The following is a 22,023-nucleotide window of genomic DNA, read 5'->3' as shown; positions in this document are numbered from 1 at the left end:
GGGCAAAACAAAAGGAGTCTTCCGAGATTCTACGAGAGGAATCTAAGCACCAGCAGTTTATTTTGAAAGACAAAATTTATGCATCATTTTGTAAAATGAATTTTAAAAGGAACATAAAAATCCCCTTATCGAGCAGATAAAGAACTTCTTATAGTCCTTTCTATACTTCAGTGTGGGCTTGGTCTTGAAATGGTAGAAAACTGTTTCAGCACCTGGCTCATAGTGTTGTATAGATGGGATGGATGGCAGGCCACACACCTTCAAACAGGATTTAGTTTCTACATCAGTAGAACCATCTGGTCACAGTTAGAAAATTAGAGGTCGACCCTAACCCAGTACGAAGCACTTCTGAATTCTAGGGAAATTTAAATCTAATCTTCTCTCTAATGCTGGGTTTTTTCCTGAGCTCATCACCTTGATATCTGAACTTTGTGGCTGGGTCCTTCACTAAGTCTTGTAGCTTCAATAGATTTCTTCCCCTGAAATAATTGAAATATTGAAACTAGCACAGAAATTCTCAAAGATAAAAAGACAAACAATTTTGAAATGAACATTAACAGGAACTCAGTTTTGTAAAACCATTGAGTTTCCAGTTTTTAAAAGTAATAGTGAATCCCTAACCTGTTTCTCTATTTCAGAAGCATGCAGTTGTGGACATAAAGGACTGTAGATTTATTTACAGTGCACATTTCTTAAATAAACTTTCTTTGTGGAATATTTCAGAACAAAATATAAAAATAAATGATTTTTATTTTTGACATGATCAAAAGCCAGACCTAGCTGTTTTAAACTGAAAACATCAACATGTATTCCGCAAGAAAATTACTAGACAGTGCTTCCATTACAAGGTACAAGATCTGAATTTTCCTTCCTGGTGCAAACAGAAGACACCAAAACCTGACACCTAACTGAGACAGACGTTCTTACTCTTCTACTAGGTAAAAATAACGCACCAAACTGAGGGTGGCTGTTAATGCTGATTTAGCATCAATTCTGGGAATAATGTTCTGTTTCAAATAAGACATAATGAACAACTGCATGCCACTGATTTACATGGGTAGTAACGGAACCTGCCAGGTCAGATCTGAGCACTTGTCTAGTACTTTGTTTCTCACAATGACCAGAAGCAGTTGCTGAGGATGGTGCAAGTTCTCAATTAGAGACATATATGGAATGCAATAAACCTCTTTCTCACTCTAAAAAGTTAGTGATCGGTTTATGCCCTGAAGCTTGAGAATTTCTATATTTTATATGACTGTGGATGTTTCCACAATCCATATAAATGTGTAATCCTTTTTTTGACTTCCATTAACCTCATGGATCTAATGATATCTTGTAGCAGTGAATTCTGTACATGGATTATGTATTTCATAAAAAGTGTTTCTATTAATAATTTTAATGTGTTTCATTTTTGTTGAATATTCCCTTGTTCTTGTGTTACAAGAAGACAAATAGGAGCGCTTGATCAACAGCATTAGAAGCATTTGATTATTTTCCCTACACTATTCATCATTTTATATACCTCTACCCTGTCCTCTCTCTCTTACTCATTTCCTCTCTGAACTACACACTAGTGTTTGAAAATCTCCATGCCTCTAAATAATTTTTATAGACCCTTTCTATATATATTTTACTATTTCTGTGACCTGAGCAAAGCTTTCACATTAGCTGTCCACATTCACCGCTAGACCTTTCCCCTTGGGGTTTACACTGAATTTAGAACTAGCAATGAATAGTTCACATTATTCTTTCCAATTACTTTGCATTTGTCAGCACCTAAATTTCATATGCCATCATATTGTTCATTCACCAAGATTTTGTTAAGTCTTTTTGAAACCCTCACAGTTTTCTCTAGGTCTGACTATCTGATATGTTGTAGTTTACTTCCTTTTCCAGATCATTAAAAAGTATAGTACACCAGCCCCAGTACAAGATATTGGGGCACCCTGCTGTTAATCTGTTACTTTACTGAAAATTGACCAATTATTCTTACTCAAAGGTTTTGAAAGGTCAGATGAATTATACGTGCTATTTCCCCTCTTTTAGCATGTGTAAGGTTTTCTAGTTGATTTTCCTTTACTAAAGCTATGCTAGTTTGTCCCTGTCCTGTCATGTTTGTAGTCTGGGAGAATAATGTAGCAAAATCTCATTCCATGGGCAAGTTATTAATAGAAGGCTAAGGGAAGTGTCATTTGATTTGTTAGCTTCTACAGAATCATAATTTCAATGGTGTCACTGTCTAGGGCGTGGCAGGGAGGGCTTGCTGCCTCCCCCTATCCTGCACCTCCGGCTCCCAGCTCCAAGTCCTCCAGTTCATAGACATTTTGATAATAGAGTCTTTGGAAATGGGTTGAATTTGGTATCATTTGAAAGTCTTTTCTCACATGAACACAGTAGTACCAAACATGACAAATCTAAAAGAATTATGTAGATATATTTGAGAAAATATTTAAACATCAACTTTTAAAAATTGTACTTTAACACAGGGTTGTATTGCTTACATTAAAAAAAAGGTCTTTGGGAATCCTAGAGAAGTTAGCCTTGACAAGTAGGACTGAAAACATTTATTCATTAACATCATCTTCAATGTCATCTCTGTCTAGGACATCACTGCTAGACACATTGTCACACTAATCCTTGTCTACGCTACACTCACACAGGTCCATACAAGGTAGGCTGCTGGCTAAACATTTGCTGCATGGTGAGCATTTGGATTTGATTAGCTGCAGGATTGATTTGGAAGCACATGGTATTTCACACATAACTGGTGTCATTGGTCCATCTTTCAAGACCCATCCATGCCTGATAGGGGAGGGTAGTTTTGGATGAACTCGATCATCCTGGAGCCATTCCATTGCTTGATAATTTGCTCCCTTGAAGCAGGTATAAATGCATCCCTTCTTGGTGGCAATTTTGCTGAGTGAACTGAACGATCAATGGGGCTAACAGGTATGATTGGCAGGATGCATACACAGGTCATTTGCTCCAGTACCTCATATGGTGCTGAATTAAAGGCTGACCAGGTTGGAATGTACCTTTCTCCTTAAATGGTTTGGTATGATATGTCCTGGGTGTCTAGATCATTTGATGGTATGTCTTCTGTCTCTTCATCTGAAGCCATACCCAATGATTTTTAACCTCTGGAGTGCATCCCAGTTTTGCACAATAACCAAGTGAGATCAAAGATAGTGAATATAGAAAACTCTATTACAGTCAATTTAACTGCTGCTTCACTGAAAACTGGACTTCTTGGCTTCAGATTTTTTGGACCTTAGTAGGAAAGTGAGTCATTAAGTCAGGAAGCTCCTTCAAGGAATTGTTCTTTGATAGTCCCTACAACACTTGAGGTTGAGACTGGTTCCCATTAATATACTCCTGACCATAACAGTAGCATAAAGAGTACCGTTGCCATCAGTTGTATCTTCAAGGAAGTCTAAGTTATCGGCAGCACAAAATATAAACTTACCCTTGATGAGGTCTGGGGGAATGGACAACCTTCATTCAGTTCCACGCAGCAAAGAACTTTGTTTGCAATTGCAGTCTCCAGGTAGAATACTTTGTTACAGTCAATGGAGAAGCCAATGCTCTGCATATGTAACACTGATAGATCTCTCTCTCTCTCAAACCAACAGCTACTTGTCATGGTAGACTATACATATGATGCGCAGTTATGTATGTGTTGGAAACCTGCCTTGCATTGAAGCACTTGTATATGAGGCTGTCAAGGTTTCTTCCCCACTCTGAACTCTAGGGTACAGATGTGGAGACCTGCATGAAAGACCCCCTAAGCTTATTCTTACCAGCTTAGGTTAAAAACTTCCTCAAGGTACAAACTTTGCCTTGTCCTTGAACCCTATGCTGCCACCACCAAGCGTGTTAAACAAAGAACAGGGAAAGAGCCCACTTGGAGACGTCTTCCCCCAAAAATATCTCCCCAAGCCCTACACCCCCTTTCCTGGAGAAGGCTTGATAAAAATCCTCACCAATTTGCATAGGTGAACACAGACCCAAACCTTGGATCTTAAGAACAGTGAAAAAGCAATCAGGATCTTAAAAGAAGAATTTTAATTAAAGAAAAAGTAAAAGAATCACCTCTGTAAAATCAGGATGGTAAATACCTTACAGTGTAATCAGATTCAAAACATAGAGAATCCCTCTAGGCAAAACCTTAAGTTACAAAAAGACACAAAAACAGGAATATACATTCCATTCAGCACAACCTATTTTACCAGCCATTTAACAGAAGGAAATCTAACGCATTTCTAGCTAGATTGCTTACTAACTTTTTACAGGAGTTCTGAAGAGCATTCCTGATCTGGTCCTGGCAAAAGCATCACACAGACAGGCAGACCCTTTGTTCCCCTCCCCAACCCCCCCCCCCCCAGCTTTGAAAGTATCTTGTCTCCTCATTGGTCATTTTGGTCAGGTGCCAGCGAGGTTATCTTAGCTTCTTAACCCTTTACAGGTGAAAGGGTTTTGCCTCTGGCCAGGAGGGATTTTATAGTTCTGTATACAGAAAGGTTGTTACCCTTCCCTTTATATTTATGACAGAGGCTTTCTGATAAAATGGCGGCCTTGTTTTCCACTTGCTTACTTTCATTCTCATTGGTACTGAAGTCACTGCAATCACCAGTGCACCACTTCAAGAAGTAGTACATGTCATATGGTATTATTTTTCAGGTTTGGCATCAGGTTTTGATCCCTGAAACTCCCACATACTGCAGGACAAAAAGCTTTTCCACAAAAATTTAGCAGCTGCAAACAGTCTTCATATTACTGTTGACATCAGTGCTTTCTGCCACTTTTGATAGAGCCACATCTTTTGCAGCTTTTAAGGATATGCATTGTGATTCATTTCTGCAGATAGGATTGCTAAAAAATACGTCCCTATCCCACAGTTCACCTTCAATAAATGCTCTAAGAGCCTTTCTTGTAAGCATTTGTTTGTCTTCAGTGCCATTCAAAGCACATTCTTCTCTGTACTTAGCTTCTGCATCAGCTATTGACACCACTTCCCCATCCATTTGAGCCTTTTCAAGGCAATTAATGATTTCAGCTGTGGTGCAGTAGAAAAATGGGTATTTGTTTCTGTTACTTTTTACCGTTTGACACAACCCATTACATACATTCTTGGTGTAGGATTCAATGTGATACACAATGTCATATGTGTAGGCATCTTTTGGGTCAATGCACCCACTTAACTTTACTTTCCATGCAATGTTCACGAAAGCTCTACAACCTCATTCCCTATGAACCCATCTGAGGGACCTCCTACATGCTCCCCAAGATACACAAACAAGAGGAGCCAGGCAGACCCATCACAACTGGCCACCGTATTCTTAATGAAAGAATATCAGGAGTCCTAGAAACCATCCACCAACCACTCACAGCAGAAAGGCCCAGCTTCTTCCAGGACACAACCAGTTTCCTCCAGAAACTCTGCAACATTAACAACCTCTCTCAGAACACCATCCTTGCCACCATGGAAGTCACCTGCCTATATAACAATATGCCTCACTATGACAGCATTGCTGCCTGCCTCAAATATTTACAAGATAATGGACAACCTTCAGACATCTGCCCCAAACACATTGCCAAACTCATCCATTTCATCCTTACCTATACAAATTTTACATTCAACAACAAACCATGGGAACAGCCATGGATACTAGGATGGTTCCCCAATATGCCAACCTCTTCATGTGCCTCCTTGAAGAAGAATTTCTGGACAAATGCACCACATAACCAATGATATATCTGAGAAACATCTATGGTATTTTCATCTTCTGGACAGATGACCTAAGCTCCCTCGTAGATTTCCGCCACAACTTCAGTGGCCACCACCCATCCATTAATCCCTCTCTAGAACACTCCCACCAACTTCCCATACACCACAATCAGCTTCAGCAATGGAACCCTACAGACAACTATATACAAGAAACCCACGAATTACCATCCTTACCTTCACAGATCCAGGAACCACCTCAACCATGCCAGGAAACCTGTTATCTACAGCCAGGCACTCAGATACCACAGAATATGATCTGAGGAGAAATTCCAGGATATATACCTTAACACACTTAAAACCAACTTCACTAAACAACGCTCCATGAGAGAAGTAGATTGCATCATGGAATGGACCACCCTAATGCCCTGATAGAACCTGTGTTGATATAGAAATAAAACTTCCTTCAACTGCACACTTCTGGTTGTCATCTACCACCCCACACTGGAACCCATACTGGGTATCATCAAACAATTACAACTTATACTCAATAGGGGCCACATCCTGAAAGAAATCTTTCCTGGACCCCCTCTTCAGATCTTCAATTAACCCCCCAACCTTGCCGAGCTCATCATCAGAAGCTAGCTCCCCACAGACCAGGGCATACCAATTCAAAATGGCACCAGACACTGCCAGAACAACAAATATAAAATGTGTGGACCTAGCTCCCATTGTTATGATGATCAGCACCCCCCACAACACACCTTTTGAGATCCATGGGTCCTACACATGCCTATCACCACATGTGGTGTAACTCATCCTGTCCACTAAATGGCCCAATAACAACTAGGTGTGTGAAATGAGATGGTTGCTATGCTCTCAAATGAACTCACACAGAAAAATGATAAAAGACAAAACCATTATATCACCTGTGGGTGAACATGTTTCACAAAGTGATCACAGTCTGACCTCTCAGTCCTCATCCTCAAAGGAAACCTGTACAACCCCTTCAAAAGATGAGTCTTGGAGCTTAAATTCATAAATTTGCTAGATACTAAAAATCATGGTCTGAATAGATTTATGGCTTATTACAACAATCTATGACCCACTTAAACCCTCCTCACAGCTCCCTCCCCCTTTTCTCCCTTATGACTGGAGAAGCGTTAATAGGCTACTTCACCTTGAATGGTTCCTTGAAATATGTATTAACTACTTATGCTAAACAATCTATTCCATCTTGTATTTAGTTGTGACTCTCTGAGTCCATTTCCCAGACCTGAAGAAGAATTCTGTGTAAGCTCAAAAGCTTGTGTCTGTCACCAACAGAAGTTGGTCCAATAAAAGATATTACCTCACTCACCTTGTCCCTGGGACCAAGATGGCTACAACAACACTGCATATAAAGACTTTGATTTATTTACCCTTTTTATTTCCATCTTACATGTTATCTGCCCTAGTTTATGTTCCTTTCTATTGGCTTCATATAGGCTTGATTTTTCATCTGAAATGACCTCCTGTACATTGCCATTTAACCCCATTACTATTTTTCTTGCCTTCTTGTTTCCTTTGTTATTTAGGGGTCAGCATACTTTCTGTGACTCCATTATGATATACTTAAGTAAATGGCATGATGAACCTAAGGATTTTAATATACTCTTTACTTTAGGAACTTTTTGACTAGATTCTCACCTCCAGATTAACTTGATCATATTGTTATCAGTATTGCTCAGTGGCTCGACTATAGTTACTTCTTAAACCAACTCTAGTTTTCCTTAGGACTCAGTTGAGTATAGTCTTGCCTCTTGTGCGCATGAGAACTAATTGTTCCATCATGCAATCATTTAAATTGTGGAGAAATTGATTCTCTAAACCTTGTTCCACTGTGACATATGACCACTTTATATGTGGGTATGAAATCACCCATTATTACTGCTTTATTATGCCTCTTTGATTTCCGTTCATAGTGTGTGCTCAGTGCGGGAGATTCTAACCCCATCTTCAGCCCCTTAATTTCAGGTAAAAGGGGTGAAATAGCCTAAATAGGTTCTAAATGTCCTTGTTCTAGCCAGGGGAGTATTCCCTTAGTGCAGGAGGATGCTGTCTTCCTTCTACAAGCTGTCTGCTGGAAGCTCTGGAGTATGAGGCATGCCAGGGACTGGCTAGGAGCAGGAGGGGATTGTCAGGGGTAGGACTGTAGGACATAGTGTTTGCACTGATGCCTGTAGGCAGCCAGGGACCTACTGCAGTAATTCAGACAAGCCCCCAGGGCTAAGTTATGTGGGGGTTATGTCAGCCCCTGGAGCAGCCCAGAATTGGGAGAGTGTTAAGATAGTTTAAAGCCACTTTAATTCCCGTTCTCTTAGGCTAAGAGATCTGTGCATTTTCTTTTAAAGATGCAGCACAGAATATCACCCAATATATTTTCTTGGTAGTATAATCCTCCTAATTTATCTGGGTGTAGTCCCTTACCAGTTGGGGGCTTGATAGAAGTGGCTCCCAGCACTTCTTACAGACAGCGGCACAGAGCAGAAACTGAGGGAATTGAAACAGGGACTGCTTGCTTCCCCTCTGCTTGAGAGACAGAAACAGCTTGGGGGCCAGACCAGCCACCCTATGAACAAGCCAGGCACCGAATTGCAGGCCCCAGATAGCCTGCACATGGTTAGGACTTCCCCACCTGTGAGCTGAGAACAAGCAGGAACAGTTTGTGGGGATAGAACTGGCTGCAAAGTGACAAGTTACAGCAGTCGGAGGGGAAGCAACCCAAGGGTAAGATGCTGTTTTGTTTCTTTCAGCCAGAGGACCTGAGACTGACTCAAAGCCCACAGTTCCACAGGGAAGAGACTGAATCCTCTCACTCCACTGTGCCTGTGAGGACTGCCTGCCCCCCAAGCCTGATAAGTTTCCCCTGCACTAGAAACCAGGGATGGCCAAGGCTTGTGGCCACCAGGGACCCTCTCCAGCCAGAAGGAAGAGCTAGAGACACCAGCAGCCTTTTAGTTCTCATTGATCTCCAACCAACCAACTATAGCCTATGGGGAGACTATGGGGGCATTTTTGTTATTTTTACTTAGTTTGTGGACATTTAGTGTTTATTGCTGTGGGATTGGTTGGTTACTCATTTATATGACATCCTTACTTCCTTTACTTGTTCCTTTCCCCTTTCTTGATGAAGTAAGCTGTAGCTCACGAAAGCTTATGCTCAAATAAATTTGTTAGTCTCTAAGGTGCCACAAGTACTCCTTTTCTCTCTACATGTGAGTATGTCTCATCTGAGACCAAGAGCATGTCTCATCTTTTGCAGATTCCTCCATGATGAGGGTGTAAAAATCACTAGAGGTTCAGGTTCCAAAAAATGAAACTATCTCGCAGGACATCAGCTATCACAGATATGACCTTTAATTCCTGATTTAATCAGAGACTCTTCCCACAGTAAATAAACCAAAACAAACAAACAAACAATAAACCCCCCAAACACGTCTACTCTCAATACTGTTTGACCTCCTGCATTTCTGTGCTCCCAGAATCACCTGGATGCTTTCTAATAACATCGGTATATTTGAAATCTTCCTTAATATCAAATGGGTGATCTCAAATTATCAAAATTTGATTCTTTCCATTCCAGGATCTGTGGCTCTGAGGCAGCCTCACTGCGTGGACTGCCCTGCATGGAGCTGGGAGCCTGGGAGTCCAGAAATGTGCTACTGAGTCCCCGGGTACCTGCCATGTGGACCGCCTAAGACCCTCAGGCTTACTGATGATTCAGGCTGCCAGCTGGCCTGGGAGTCTGGAAGCCCTAGTGTCTTTGGTCTGGGGCAGCCCACATGTCGAGGTTTCCCCAGAGCCACAGACCCTGGGAGCTCCAGGCAGCTGCTGAGTGAAACTGTCAAGGACATCAATTTCACTCAGCGGCTGTCAGGGTCCTTGGGAGCAAATTTAGTTTCAGAAACACCATGTCTTGGTGTTTCTGAAACAAAATATTCTTGGAATTTTGGTTTTCAGGAAATTTTAAAATAGCAAAATTTCCTGTGAACCTGAACTCATGTATTGGCCAATTCTATTTGTATTGGGTGATATTGCAAGTGCCATGATAAGGCTAATTACTTGCAAGCTGCAACTATAAACATTTTAAAAACAATCACTGTAGTCAACCCTTTGCTACCTTCAGACGTTCCTTACCTGCTGAGTTGTGCTGTACATTTGTTTATTCTCAGATCTCTCATCCACCTCACTCTCCTTACTTTTTGGCTTCAGTACTTCTTTTAGGGTACCCTATATACCTAGAACCTGTATACTCTCTTGCTTCTTAGCCACCAAATGCTTTCTCTATCATTCTTCAAGTTTCTCCTAAAAACCCTCTTCTTCCATTAATCCTTCTTACATTGGTTCCTCACCAATGATTTCTCCTTTACATGAACTGCAAGGAAAGAGAGTCATGTGGCTAAAGCATAGGACTGGGAATCTGCAGATGTGGCTTCCATTCCTGGGACTGTTACAGATTTCTTGTGAGTCACATGACTTCTTTGTATCTTAGTTTCCTCATCTGCAAAATAGGGATAATAATGCAGTAACTGTACCTAGCCAATAGACTTGTGTGGAGAAAGGTAATTCCGTTTCACTGGGGATTTCAATATTTTGAAATTTGATTTTGTTCCGATTAGGAATGAAAACTAAAAATTTTGAAAATCTGTGTAAAGGAAAGTCCTGGAGTCTGTGTCTCCAGACCAGTCCACCTGGCTCACTTCCTCAGAACTGCAGACCGTAGAAGACCTGGGGTCCCTGACTCAGGGGCAGTTCACTTGTCTGGCTTCCTCTGAGCCATGGATCCTGGGACCCCAACTCTGGAGCAGGTTTTCTGGCTGGCTGCCCCAAGGCTGTGGACCCTGGAATCCCTGGGACTGAGAAGCAAGCTGGCAGGAAACCAGACGTTTCAAAAGTTGCCTGGCAGGCAGAATGCCATTGGAATTTTGTTGAAATAGAATAATCTTCACAGGATGTTTCAATTTTGATGAACTGAATAATTCTGTCAGAACTCTCAGGGCTGCTATAAAACATAGTTCATTAATATGCATTGAGATCCTCAGATGGAAGTTATTTAGAAGTGCAGAATAATACTGTCCTATTTTTAAAATCTGTTTTGAGGTAGAGGGACAGTTTTCCATGTCAGTTACACATTACTCTGTCAAAGAAGGAAATTTAGATTGGTCCTTGACAAATCCATGTTGGCTATTACTTATAACCTTATTATCATCTAGGTGCTTATAAAATTATTGTTTAATAATTTATGCCAGTATCTTTCTAGTTATCAAAGTTAGCAGACCAGTCCCTAGGTCCTCTTTGTTCCACTTTTTAAAGATAAGTACTATGTTTGCCCTTCTCCAATCCTCAGTTATCTCAAATATAATTGCTACTAGTTCCAATATTGCTTTAGCTTCATATGACATCAAGCTTCATATCATACTCTAATTCCTATCACTCACTCCCTCTAACTCTATTGGGAGGAAGTCATAGGCACCATGTCACAATCCCATTTATAAATAATATGCTCATTATTTTAATTAGTTCCTGTTTGCTCTTGCAATATGCATAGCACTTTAACATCCAGAATACATGATCTCTGTAGAGACCTACCATAACTCCTGATTCCTGCAATGACTACCCATTAATGTATGAAATCTAGTACTTGGGTAGTCTAATTGTGTAATTGAGGTGTCTGTCACAGTGCTAAACAAATGTTTGTTGAATCCAACTCTGCTTGTGCCAAAAGTATTTTATGCCTGTAAATATTAGGGAGTAAAGATGTTTCATTTCATGCAACATAGACTCTTGTGAGGGACATTGTCAAAGGATTTTTGAAAATCCAGTTCAGTTATATTTCCAAGTTCTCTTTTATCCAACATTTCTTGACACACACAAATAACCTGAGTAGGTTAGAGCAAGGATTTCCCTTCACAAAAGTCAGGCTGGTTTGTCCTTATTATATATTATATTGTGCTTATTAAGTGTTTTTATAATTTTTAATGATCATTACAATCATATCTCCTGGTATTGAAGTACAGTAAGACTTTCTGATCTGTAATTCACAAGATCACCTCTAGCAACTTATTAAAAGATAGGTAGGTTCCTGTACAACGCTTGCAACCTTCTAGCCCTCTGGTGTAGTAACTGATGTTTAATAAGTTGCATATTTTTGCTAAGCCACTTCATTCTTAAATTCCTTAACAATTCTTGGATGAATACTGTCCAGTATTACTGACAGTACAGTCTGTTTAATGTATCTATTTGTTACAGCACTTCTGTTGACACTTCAACCTCAGAGTCTCTCATCTGTATCTTCCCAACATTCTCTTTAGTGCTCAACCTCTTGAAGGATCACACCTCTAGGAAGGGTGGTCCATGAATCATGATCCTATAATCCTGTTGCATACAGGATTAATGAATGTATATTCACATTACCTGCAGATATGGCATCTGCAAATAAATCTCCTGATCTGTTAAACATTTTTCAGAAAGGGCTACAACTCACTCATCCTAAAGGCTACCCTAATGGCAAAAAAGGTTAGGTGAAAATAATTGTAAGAAACACCAAAATCTGTGCACTAGACAGTGTCATATGTGAGTTGCCTTTTCAGTACTTCCAATAATATCTGATTAAGTAGCATCTTGATAGATTGATACCCAGAGAGGTGTATGGCATTTTTTGGGGTTTTTTGTTTGTAAAGTTGGTCCTCATGAAATTGAGGAACAGATATAATGAACTAGATGCAGTTAGCGGTATAAGTAGACACCTTAACTTTCTCTGTATACAGTATGTCACCTAAGGCATATCAACCAGGATGCACAACGCATCTCTTATTCAATCTTATACCTTTCTTGAACAACCATTGTGTCAGTTCTGCCATTTTGCAAAGAAATGCGGAAACCATGCCAATATCTACTGAGAATAAGGATAAGACCATCTGACTGATTTCTATTTATGACCTAGAACCCATCCCAATAGCCAATCTCCAGATTTGTAAAAAAATCAAACAAGAAAATGCATAGAAAACACACCTACTTCTTCTATACATGAAGATTTAATGTTAATTGTTTGAACTACCTCCAATTTCCTTTATCTCTTCTCCTACTTACAACCCTGCAACTCTTTCCAGGTGTACTTTTCACCTAGAACTATCACCTCTTCCTTTGCCCCAAATCACGTCTTTCAAAAATTTCCTCAAAATGCAATTATTTTGGACATCTTTTTACTATTGGTTCGCTATCACTGGCTGTCTCTCAGTGTATCTTATGTAGCCAAGGATATACTAGATAGTCCCAGAAATCTAACAATTTTCTTTTTCCTTTTTTTCATGATTCATACTAAAATCCTTAAAACCAGGAGGCCTTTATTTACTTTCCAAAATACTTTCTCCCCCAATTCATCTGTAAACATAATAGCTACATATAAAACACTATTTAATCTGCCATATCATGGTGTCTTTGGAATTACCCTGAAATACGGTTTAAATATTCATATAATCTTTTAGATTCCAGGTTATGTTAAAGAAATGATAGTGAAAATTTCAGCCTGAAAAATGAAAGTTTCAGAAATTTGTAAGCAACTGAATCATAGATTAGAAAGGGTCAAGCAACCTTAACAGTAGTTTTTACAATAGCTCCTGCTAAAATAGTGTTTTTAATCCCCTTTAGGCATATGCTGAGTGTCATGCAAATATGCAGCCCATAAAATGACCTTCAGACAAAAGAATGGGTGACCGGAACATCTATTAACATATTTTTTTTCATAGAGCCTTTGCCCTGTCCTGCTATCTTTTCACATAGAGAATTTCTTATTGAAATCATGGTTAAAGCCACACAAACATCTTTAACACTGTGCTCATGCCAACCTCTCACGTTCCATGCAACACAGCCTTCAAATCTAGTCTGTAAGTAGTCTTCAATCAGCTTAAAACAACTTAGACTGAGTTTTTAGCAGCTCTCTGACATCTTCTATTTAGAAAAAGTTATGATAGTAGCATAATTTGTATGTAGAGTGCAGTAAATATGTACTTCCGCACACAGATTTTGTGACAGCTCCAAAATGTTATTTTTCAGCACTATTCTACCCTATGATAGTTCCAGGGTTTGGCGCATAGGAAGTTTGTACATATAGTTATGTATCTAAGAGCAATTGTACCTTGGTTGATCTGTCCCCAATATGTACATTTTTGATTCCCAAATTGACCAAGTATGTGATTTCTCTGTACTGCATGTGGCTTTAAATAAAATAGTAGTCATTTGAATTTTTGGATGCTGTTTCATTTCAAAAGATGAGTGTGCAATAACTGCAAAATTAAAGTTATGGTAGTATTGTAAAAAGAAGTAACTGATAAATCAAACTTGGTACATTTGAACTTTCAGGTTTTGTTCTGTTGTAAGAAAATTAAAGTGATCTTTTACATTTTTTTCCCATAGTGATTTTTTTTTTCAATCTTAACTCCAATTTAAGTGTTTGCCTGGGAATATGCTTGAAGTGTTTTTGAAAAGTTTGGAATTACTCAGTGAGAGGAGTCAGTGAGGAGCTTGTGAACTGTGCAGTTTCTTCAGCAGAACACTGGAACTGCACAGAGACTGCTCTACTGCTTCTGAATTCTGCATGAGTGGATCTCAGTTCTTCATAGACCACTGCCATCTTCTTATGTGTCTCTGTCCCTTTTGCTTGCTTCCAGGTGAACCCTTTGTGCCCTATGTGAGGTGCTCATGCCTGCTCACCTAAAACCACACCTTGTTGGGTTCCTTACTATCGTAGCCTGATGTCTTGGTCCCATGTGAATTTTAAGAGCTCTATCTCAGGCACTTACAAAGTGTCTATTTGGGTCATGTGCATCTTACATGGGGAAAATTATACCCCTCTTCCTGGGATACAGAGGCCCCTTGAGGAGCAGCTTCACCACACCAGGGAGGTAAAATTTGGGTACACCATGCTGGGGTGCACATCACCTGTGTTCTACTCTTTTGTGGGGTGAGGCAGGAGAATCTTCTGCTGTGCACATGCTCTGGTCCTTCACCTATTCCAGCCATTAGGCTCAATTAGCAGTCACAAAGCAGCACCGCTTTCACTCCCTGGACTGAGGAGTGGATTCCTTCCCTTTCCCCCATGGAGTATCCCAATGCACAGCCAGATTAGTTAGGCTGAGCACTGTGAAAAGATTTTAGCTAGAGAGTTCATTAGGGTCATGATCACCTCACAAAATATGCAGGAACTATTGCTGATCTTATGTACTCCCCACTCTCCTTTAGCACCACTGGACCTCTCAGTTTTAATAGTGCTCCCCGGTGACCAGCTTCACAAGAGTTCTACTCATAACCTCTGTGTGACTTGAGCTTTTCCCTTGTGTAGCCACCAAACTCCATGGGAGTTCCTGTGTGGTTTCGGAGTTCTTCTGGAAAAAATCTGGACTCCTGTGGACTTTTGGAAACTGGGTGATGGACAGCAGGAATCAGGAGAGACTATACAAGGAGGGAAGCATGGGGAATGGAACAGCCGTTGAGATTATGCCAGAGTTTTTGGTGAACATTTCAAAATCTGTAACACCTCCTGCAAACTTTCCAAAAGCCATCAGGACCTGCAGCACACCTTAGAAGTGTTACTGGTCATTTTGTCATATTCAATTCACTAGTGAACAACTTCCCAAATATGCCTTTCTCCATCTCAGAATAGGTCCTGTACCCTAGATCTTGCCAAGATCCACTGAAAAGCTCATTTAAAGTTTCTAGACAACTCATTTTGCAGACAAAAAAAAACTTCCAGGAGTTTTCAAAAATTTAGAATGACCTATTTTTTTCCACATCATATTTCTCAAAGATAGCTTGTTTGAAATCAGCTCCAATTTTATAAAAATATAATAGTAATAATGATCTCCTGGCCACAGACCATACATGCAGAATTTGATGCCAAAATTTTTTTACTTTAATTTGCTTTTATTTCAGCAGCTATGGAAGCCTTTTATCTGTACCCTAGCCATTGATTCTGTGCTTCCCCCTCAAAGATAGTTGGCACTTTGCATTGCCTTCTCTCATATTTCATGCTTTGCAATAGCATGTATACACCCATCCTTTTTAATCAATTCTGTTCATTCTCTTCAATTTTCATTGCAGTAGCACCTGAAGTTAGAGGTAATAGATACACTTCGCCTTATCTTGTGAGGATCATGATGCTGTTTCCCTGTACACTATGCTCTTGCTTATAGGTGAGTGCTAGGTAATGTCAGTTAAGTCAACAAAATATATGTGCACAAATCAGATAAATGTGTATCCACTTGGTATGAGCAAATATATATCTATGCATTCATAACAATTATTACACGAACTCAGAAGGCCATTTGAAACTATGGTCCTGAAATTGTGGGCTAAGACCTATGATCCTACCAATTTAACCTCTACCAGAATCAGTCCCGCTTAGCAAATGAACTGGGAAGCGCCATATTAAACATGTTTTCTCACCTTGACAAAAAAGGCCTGCAGGAAAGTGTTGGTACACCAACATTCATACTTTCTTTTTTAACCTTTGATTTTACTATTAGTGAATTCAGACCTTGTGAAAGCTGCTGTACTGACAGCCCTGGAAACTAAAGCCCTTGGTTTATTTATCTAATTGTTAGAGCCTGGGCTGTCAGCAATGAAAGCTTCCTCAAATGTGCTCTGCCTGCTACCCCTTGGTGATGTTTCAACCCTACCATGGCAGAAAAACGCAGTTCAGTTTTCATGTTCATTCAAACCTTGGTCCTTTTACTGAGACAGCTAACAAGGTTGTCAATTCATGCTAACAGTGATTAGTTTTGTGATGTGGACTATTGTCCACTAGGAACTAAACCAAGCCCACCATCTGATTTTATGTAGATTGTCAAACAACTGATGGATGGTAACAAAATTTAGTCGTTACCAACCTGAGCCAGATTCAGAGTGACAATTTAGAGATGTCCATACTCTTAAGCCATCCAGTCCCTTATTAATATATATTTCTACCTCAGCATACCAGTAATAGGAGGTCTACTTATTTATAACCACTAAAGAGTGAAGTTGCTCTTTTATTGAGAGCCATAGATATGCCTCCCCTTTATTCATGCATATACTGTAAGTTTACATATCATTTTACAAACATAGGCAAATTCTGCTCTCCATTGCACTAGTGTATCCAAAGTAACTCTTCTGAAGCTGCTGGAGTGAGAGGTACTCCAGATATACCAGTGTACGTGTAGTCATAATTTGTCACAATGACCTTTTCTACACTGGGAATTTTCAGCAGTTCTAGCACCACTGCTGCTCCACCAGTGCTAGCAATGGTGGATGCCCTAGTGAACATGAGAGCCTATATTAGTGTTCCCACCATTGGTAGTGCTGGAGGAGCTGCTAGACCAACACTGGGAGAATTGCTAGTGCCTCAGTGTAGACTTAATCAGATTCCCTGCTGTGAGCAGATTACAGTCTAAGAATTAGATTGCTTTAGAATTAGATCATATTTTTTAACTTTAGATCCTATAATGCACCTTTCTCAGGGGACAACCAGTTAAAAACACTTTGTTTTATGTTACTGATATTAGTTAATTTTTTTGTTGACTGTGGCAAATTCTTACTTAGAAATCAAAACACTGTTAACCAATTACCACCAGTAAAATGGGAATTCTTACAAATAATCCTACAGATATGAGGACCTTTAAAAGCAACAATGACGTCTGATTCCTAAGGCAGCTTAGGAAATGAAGCAATCAAATCCACATAAGAAAGCATCATTACAGCAGTTTCTACAAGGTGTTAATGGGACTGCTCACCCAAGCATGATTTGGCCTCATTTGTAAACTCTAAAATTTGGCATTTGGGTGGGCGGGTTAATATGTTTAGGCTTGAAATTAATCTGATCACAGTTTTTTTTTATTACAGAACCAAAATCTACTTGCTCTACAATAGAAGGAATTGTTTTATTCAGTGCAAAATTATATTGTTTAGATAGCGAAGTTTCAGTTAAGAAAAATAACAATTATGAATAACGATAAAATATTTCTATATAGAGCACTTTTTGGTGAAAATTCATTGTCTTCAGATAAAAAGTCTTTCCGTCAAACCAATCTTTTATGTAGCTAAAAATAGTTTAAAAGAATATTTTAAAATTTTGACACATTCTAAATCCAGCAATGCTCATTTTGCAGGCCAGACCCACTCCCATTGAAGTCAATGGAAGCTGAAAAGTTCGGGCATGCTGTTTGATCTACTGAATTTCCACCATGTATAAAAAAATGTCTAATCAGGCACCATCCTGCAGTCCGTGAGCAAGTAGAACTCTCATTGTCTCCCAGATTGTATCTGAAAGATGCAAGTGTAAGAATAAGAGTTATTGAGAAAGCACGACCTTGGATTTAGGTTTGTGTTTTATTTTATATTCGCCAAGGGAAAACACAAAAGGTTTAGACTCTGGGATCTGATCTCTGATATTTGGCTTGTCTGAGAAGTAAATGATCCTATAATTAATATTGGGGACTTCTCTCTCTCATTTCAACATGTTAATTGCATGGGTTAGTGGAAAGTTGTATTGTATTCTGTGGCATTGTATTGCAACTGCTTTTTGGCAGAAACAGATTTTGTTTGATTATTCATTCCTTTTGATTCTGTTATAGCAGGGTTGATTCTTAAATAGAGGAGTTAATAAAACAGCTGACTTAATGTCCTTCACCAAAATGATTCACCTCTTTGAATATTAGAATAACTAAAATTATACTTTCTCCAAAACTTCAACATACAACTTTCATAGCCAAAAATGCTGCAAGCCAGCAAGTTATTATCAGTGGAGAAGAATTTGGGATCTCTTTCAGAATGCTAATTGCTGAGGCCAAGTGACATTTTCTAAGGCTGTCAAATGCAATGGAGAAACAGAATATCCCTATTGATCAAATTACTCACCAACAATGACAGCAATGATGGTGAAGAGCACAAAGGCATTCCTCACTAGGTAACTTTTAACATCATCCTTAGTTATGCTCTGCACCTTCTTTTTTGCCAGTAGTGTACGTTTCCGGACTCCTTGCTGAAAGCGCTCCATCCTATTTCCAGATCTTGGATCTTCTCCGTTACTTTTAGTCATTTATATTTTGAAAAGTGATTTCTTCTTTTATAATTTACTGCTGTTAAAATCTCCCCAGAAAGACAGAAGACCTTCTTCCTTGGGAAGTGCAGGAGGAAGCTAGAAGACAAGATATATCAAATGTCACAATAAGTTAAACTTCAGAGGAATGATCAATATCTGCACATGCAGGCAAATACTCATCATATAACAATCAGACTTGGATTATTTAGATTAATTAATTGATTGCAGTATGTGGTAAATAACTGCAACGTTTGGTGGAAACCTGAGTTTAAAGTACAGATTTTGTTCAGATCTGTATTTTTCGGTCTGCAGGGAATGGGCCTGATTCTTCTTTCACACTGGTATAAATGAGGAGTAACTTCACTGCAGTCAATGGAGTTACAATAATGTAAAATGAATGTCACAGGAGAATCAGATGCTGAATATCTATAACTATTGATCAAGCCTATTGATCATTTTCATCTATTTAGCAGGCACATATTTATCTGAACAGAATCTGCCTATCCCACCTTCTAAATGAAACTTCTGATAAATAATATCTTTTTAAATCATAGTATTCAGAATACTATGTATTTCAGATGTTTTTAGATCATTTTAATGCTTTGTCCTGCATTGATTTCTCTCCTGTTATATGGCAAAACACAGCAGGAATAGTTTATCTCTTTACTTACTACTCAGGAGGTATGCCTTTGATAGTAACATTCATCTTTGAAGTGTGTAAGCTACTCTGACACATCTGTAAAACATCAGAAGATGTAACCCAGTTAGCTTGTTACTTCATGTTTGTTACAAGTTCACACTACAAGATAATGCTTTGCATTGCCTGGCAAAGCATTGATATGATTTGATAATTATCACACTACAGATTTGGCTTTAAGTTTTTTTTTTTAAAAGCTTTCATTAAAATAGTTGGGATATGTTCGCAAGATAATCTACTTTTTATTTCAAACACACTAATTTTTTTGACTGCTTGAAATTAATTTATTCTGTAATTAAATCTGCACAAAACTATTTTGCAAAGTGGGAATCTGCTTTTCCACAATGTTGGATAACACAACTATGCCTGCTACCTACTTCAATATTTCTCTGGTAGGGTCACAAATTCATGAATGGATATAGCTGGCTTCAGCACTGAAATCCATTCTCAATTATATAGATCATTTATATCTTTCTGCCTTGCTACATCTATTGCCTAATTAGCTTTGCAGAAAGCATTTAGAAAGTTCAAATTTTAGAAGAGGGATGATTGAAGGGGGGCTATCATGTTATTTAAAAAGGTAAGAAAATGTTTTTGATGGGATTTGGTCTTGCTTTTGGAGTTAAATATATGTTTAAAACTAGTATGCTAATATACTATTTCCCCTGCATTTTAACACATTGTAATATGTTTTTTAAAGAAGATTGTCTATACACACACACACACACACACATCTCCCATTCCCCCTTTCCTGTCTCACCTCACTCCTTTTTTTTAACAAATGTATATTTTAAATTGGAAAAAGCTATAATAGGTAATTAGTCTTTTCTTAATTGGCTGCAGAGTGGGGAAAAATTCTTAGGCTGAGCTAAATGTATTGTGTATGGTATTTTTGATCTTGGAGGTGTGACTGCTGTGTGTGTCTCTGAAAGAGTTTTCTTCAGAAAATTAGTTTGCAGTATTTTGTAACAAGCTTATAGATTCACCCAGCCCCCTTTTCCCTCCATGATCATTTAACACAATATCATCCCAATCTACACTTTATAAGTAAGATTAAGAAGAAAGAAAATTCAGTATACCCCCAAAGCATCATTATATCAAATGACCTAGAAAAGTATTTTACAAAGGAAGAGAATGAAAAGCGAAAAACACCAACAAAGTAAACAAACTCACCTTTTTAAATTCTGCAATGTTCCAAGCACAAAAGACAAGCAACAAGGTAAATTTCCCAGTAGGTACAACAGAGATGAAAAATTCAGTGAGCAAGAGAAGGAGAAGACTGACAATATGCATGTGCTCCGGATACACCAACTTACTATCACTGCAACTTAAGAAAAGGGGAGGAGACTATTAATCCAACTCTGGAAAAAAATAAAAAACACAACTGAAGGGGGGGAAAATAGCTGAGCTTCTGGAATATTGATTAGTCTTGGCACAGTAAAAACAGGGTTGCTTTCTTTGTTTTTCCCCTTTCGACCACTTTCACGCTTTGTCAGTTCAGCTTCATTAGAAATGCAAAATCAGGACTCAGGAAGAACTGAAGAATGACACACAACGCAGAAGGCTGGAAGTCTTTGTGATTAGAGATTTGAAACCAGGAGTCAGTAAAAATTAAACATAATTATATAACATTATTCCACTACCTTTTCCAAAAAAATGGTGAAATATATGAGGATGTTAGTCTACTTTAAAAAGTGTTTTGGTTTGGGGTTCCAAGGCGTTTTTGAATCCTTAATGACAGTTATTTAAGGAAGCATCTTTCTGAAAGGTGGGGAAACAGCTTTACATCTCTCAGGAGTAACTGGAACACTATCAAGAATAGATCAAAATATGATGAGATATAGTTCTTTGTAGTTTTCTTGTTACTCAAAAAGCAAGATGAGACTTGTCTGTAGTTCAGTAATTTAAGCTCTTTTAGAGTCAACCCAGTTCAGAAAAGATTGTCTCAACAGCACAGTGTGACTAATAAAGGGAAAAGCACAAAACATCCAGCTTTTCCTAAAAAATAAGTGGCCCTTTTTGCATTTAAAAGCTTGCACCATTGGAAGAAAAGCAGCATCTTTTACCTTTTCAGAATATGAATTTTGATTTTAAATGCTGGTTGAGTCACTGACAGATGCCGGGTGATAAATCATGTTGTTTAAATACTAGAGGCTTACATTTTAGCATATCTTTCATCAAATTCCTGAGCTGTGACTCCTGATTGAGATTATAGATGAAAAGTTTTAAGTATACTATGTACTAGGTGCTAATATTATTATTACTATTTCAGAGGACAGGACTTTCAGTTAATAAGCTTTCTGTAAAAAGAAAAAATATAAAATGTCACAACCATCATACAAACTAGACATAATAAGGATAAAAGTGGAGAATAAATTTGATAGGATTAGAATTATTTGCCAAAAATCACACCAATGTTTCTGCTTTCTTATTTAGGGAGTAAGTCTATATTCACCATGTGTACTGTGCCCAATTTCAGCTGTATTC

At 38.7% G+C, this 22,023-nt stretch overlaps 1 protein-coding gene across 1 annotated transcript in view; it reads right to left on the bottom strand.

Annotated features, from left to right (window-relative positions):
• Positions 1-20,878, bottom strand: part of SLC1A3 (solute carrier family 1 member 3) — an 86,221-nt gene extending 65,343 nt beyond the window's left edge. Inside the window, exons 1-2 of the mRNA XM_074952485.1 lie at positions 20,710-20,878; positions 18,656-18,935 (exon numbers count right to left, since the gene is read on the bottom strand). Coding sequence (XP_074808586.1) covers positions 18,656-18,836 — 181 coding nt within the window. The 5' untranslated portion in view covers positions 18,837-18,935; positions 20,710-20,878. The remainder of the gene's footprint in view (positions 1-18,655; positions 18,936-20,709) is intronic.
• Between the last annotated feature and the right edge of the window lie 1,145 nt (positions 20,879-22,023).

The sequence above is a fragment of the Natator depressus genome, chromosome 5 (assembly GCF_965152275.1).
Source record: "Natator depressus isolate rNatDep1 chromosome 5, rNatDep2.hap1, whole genome shotgun sequence".
Lineage (NCBI taxonomy): Eukaryota > Metazoa > Chordata > Testudines > Cheloniidae > Natator > Natator depressus.
This window is presented reverse-complemented; position numbering and strand designations above follow the sequence as displayed.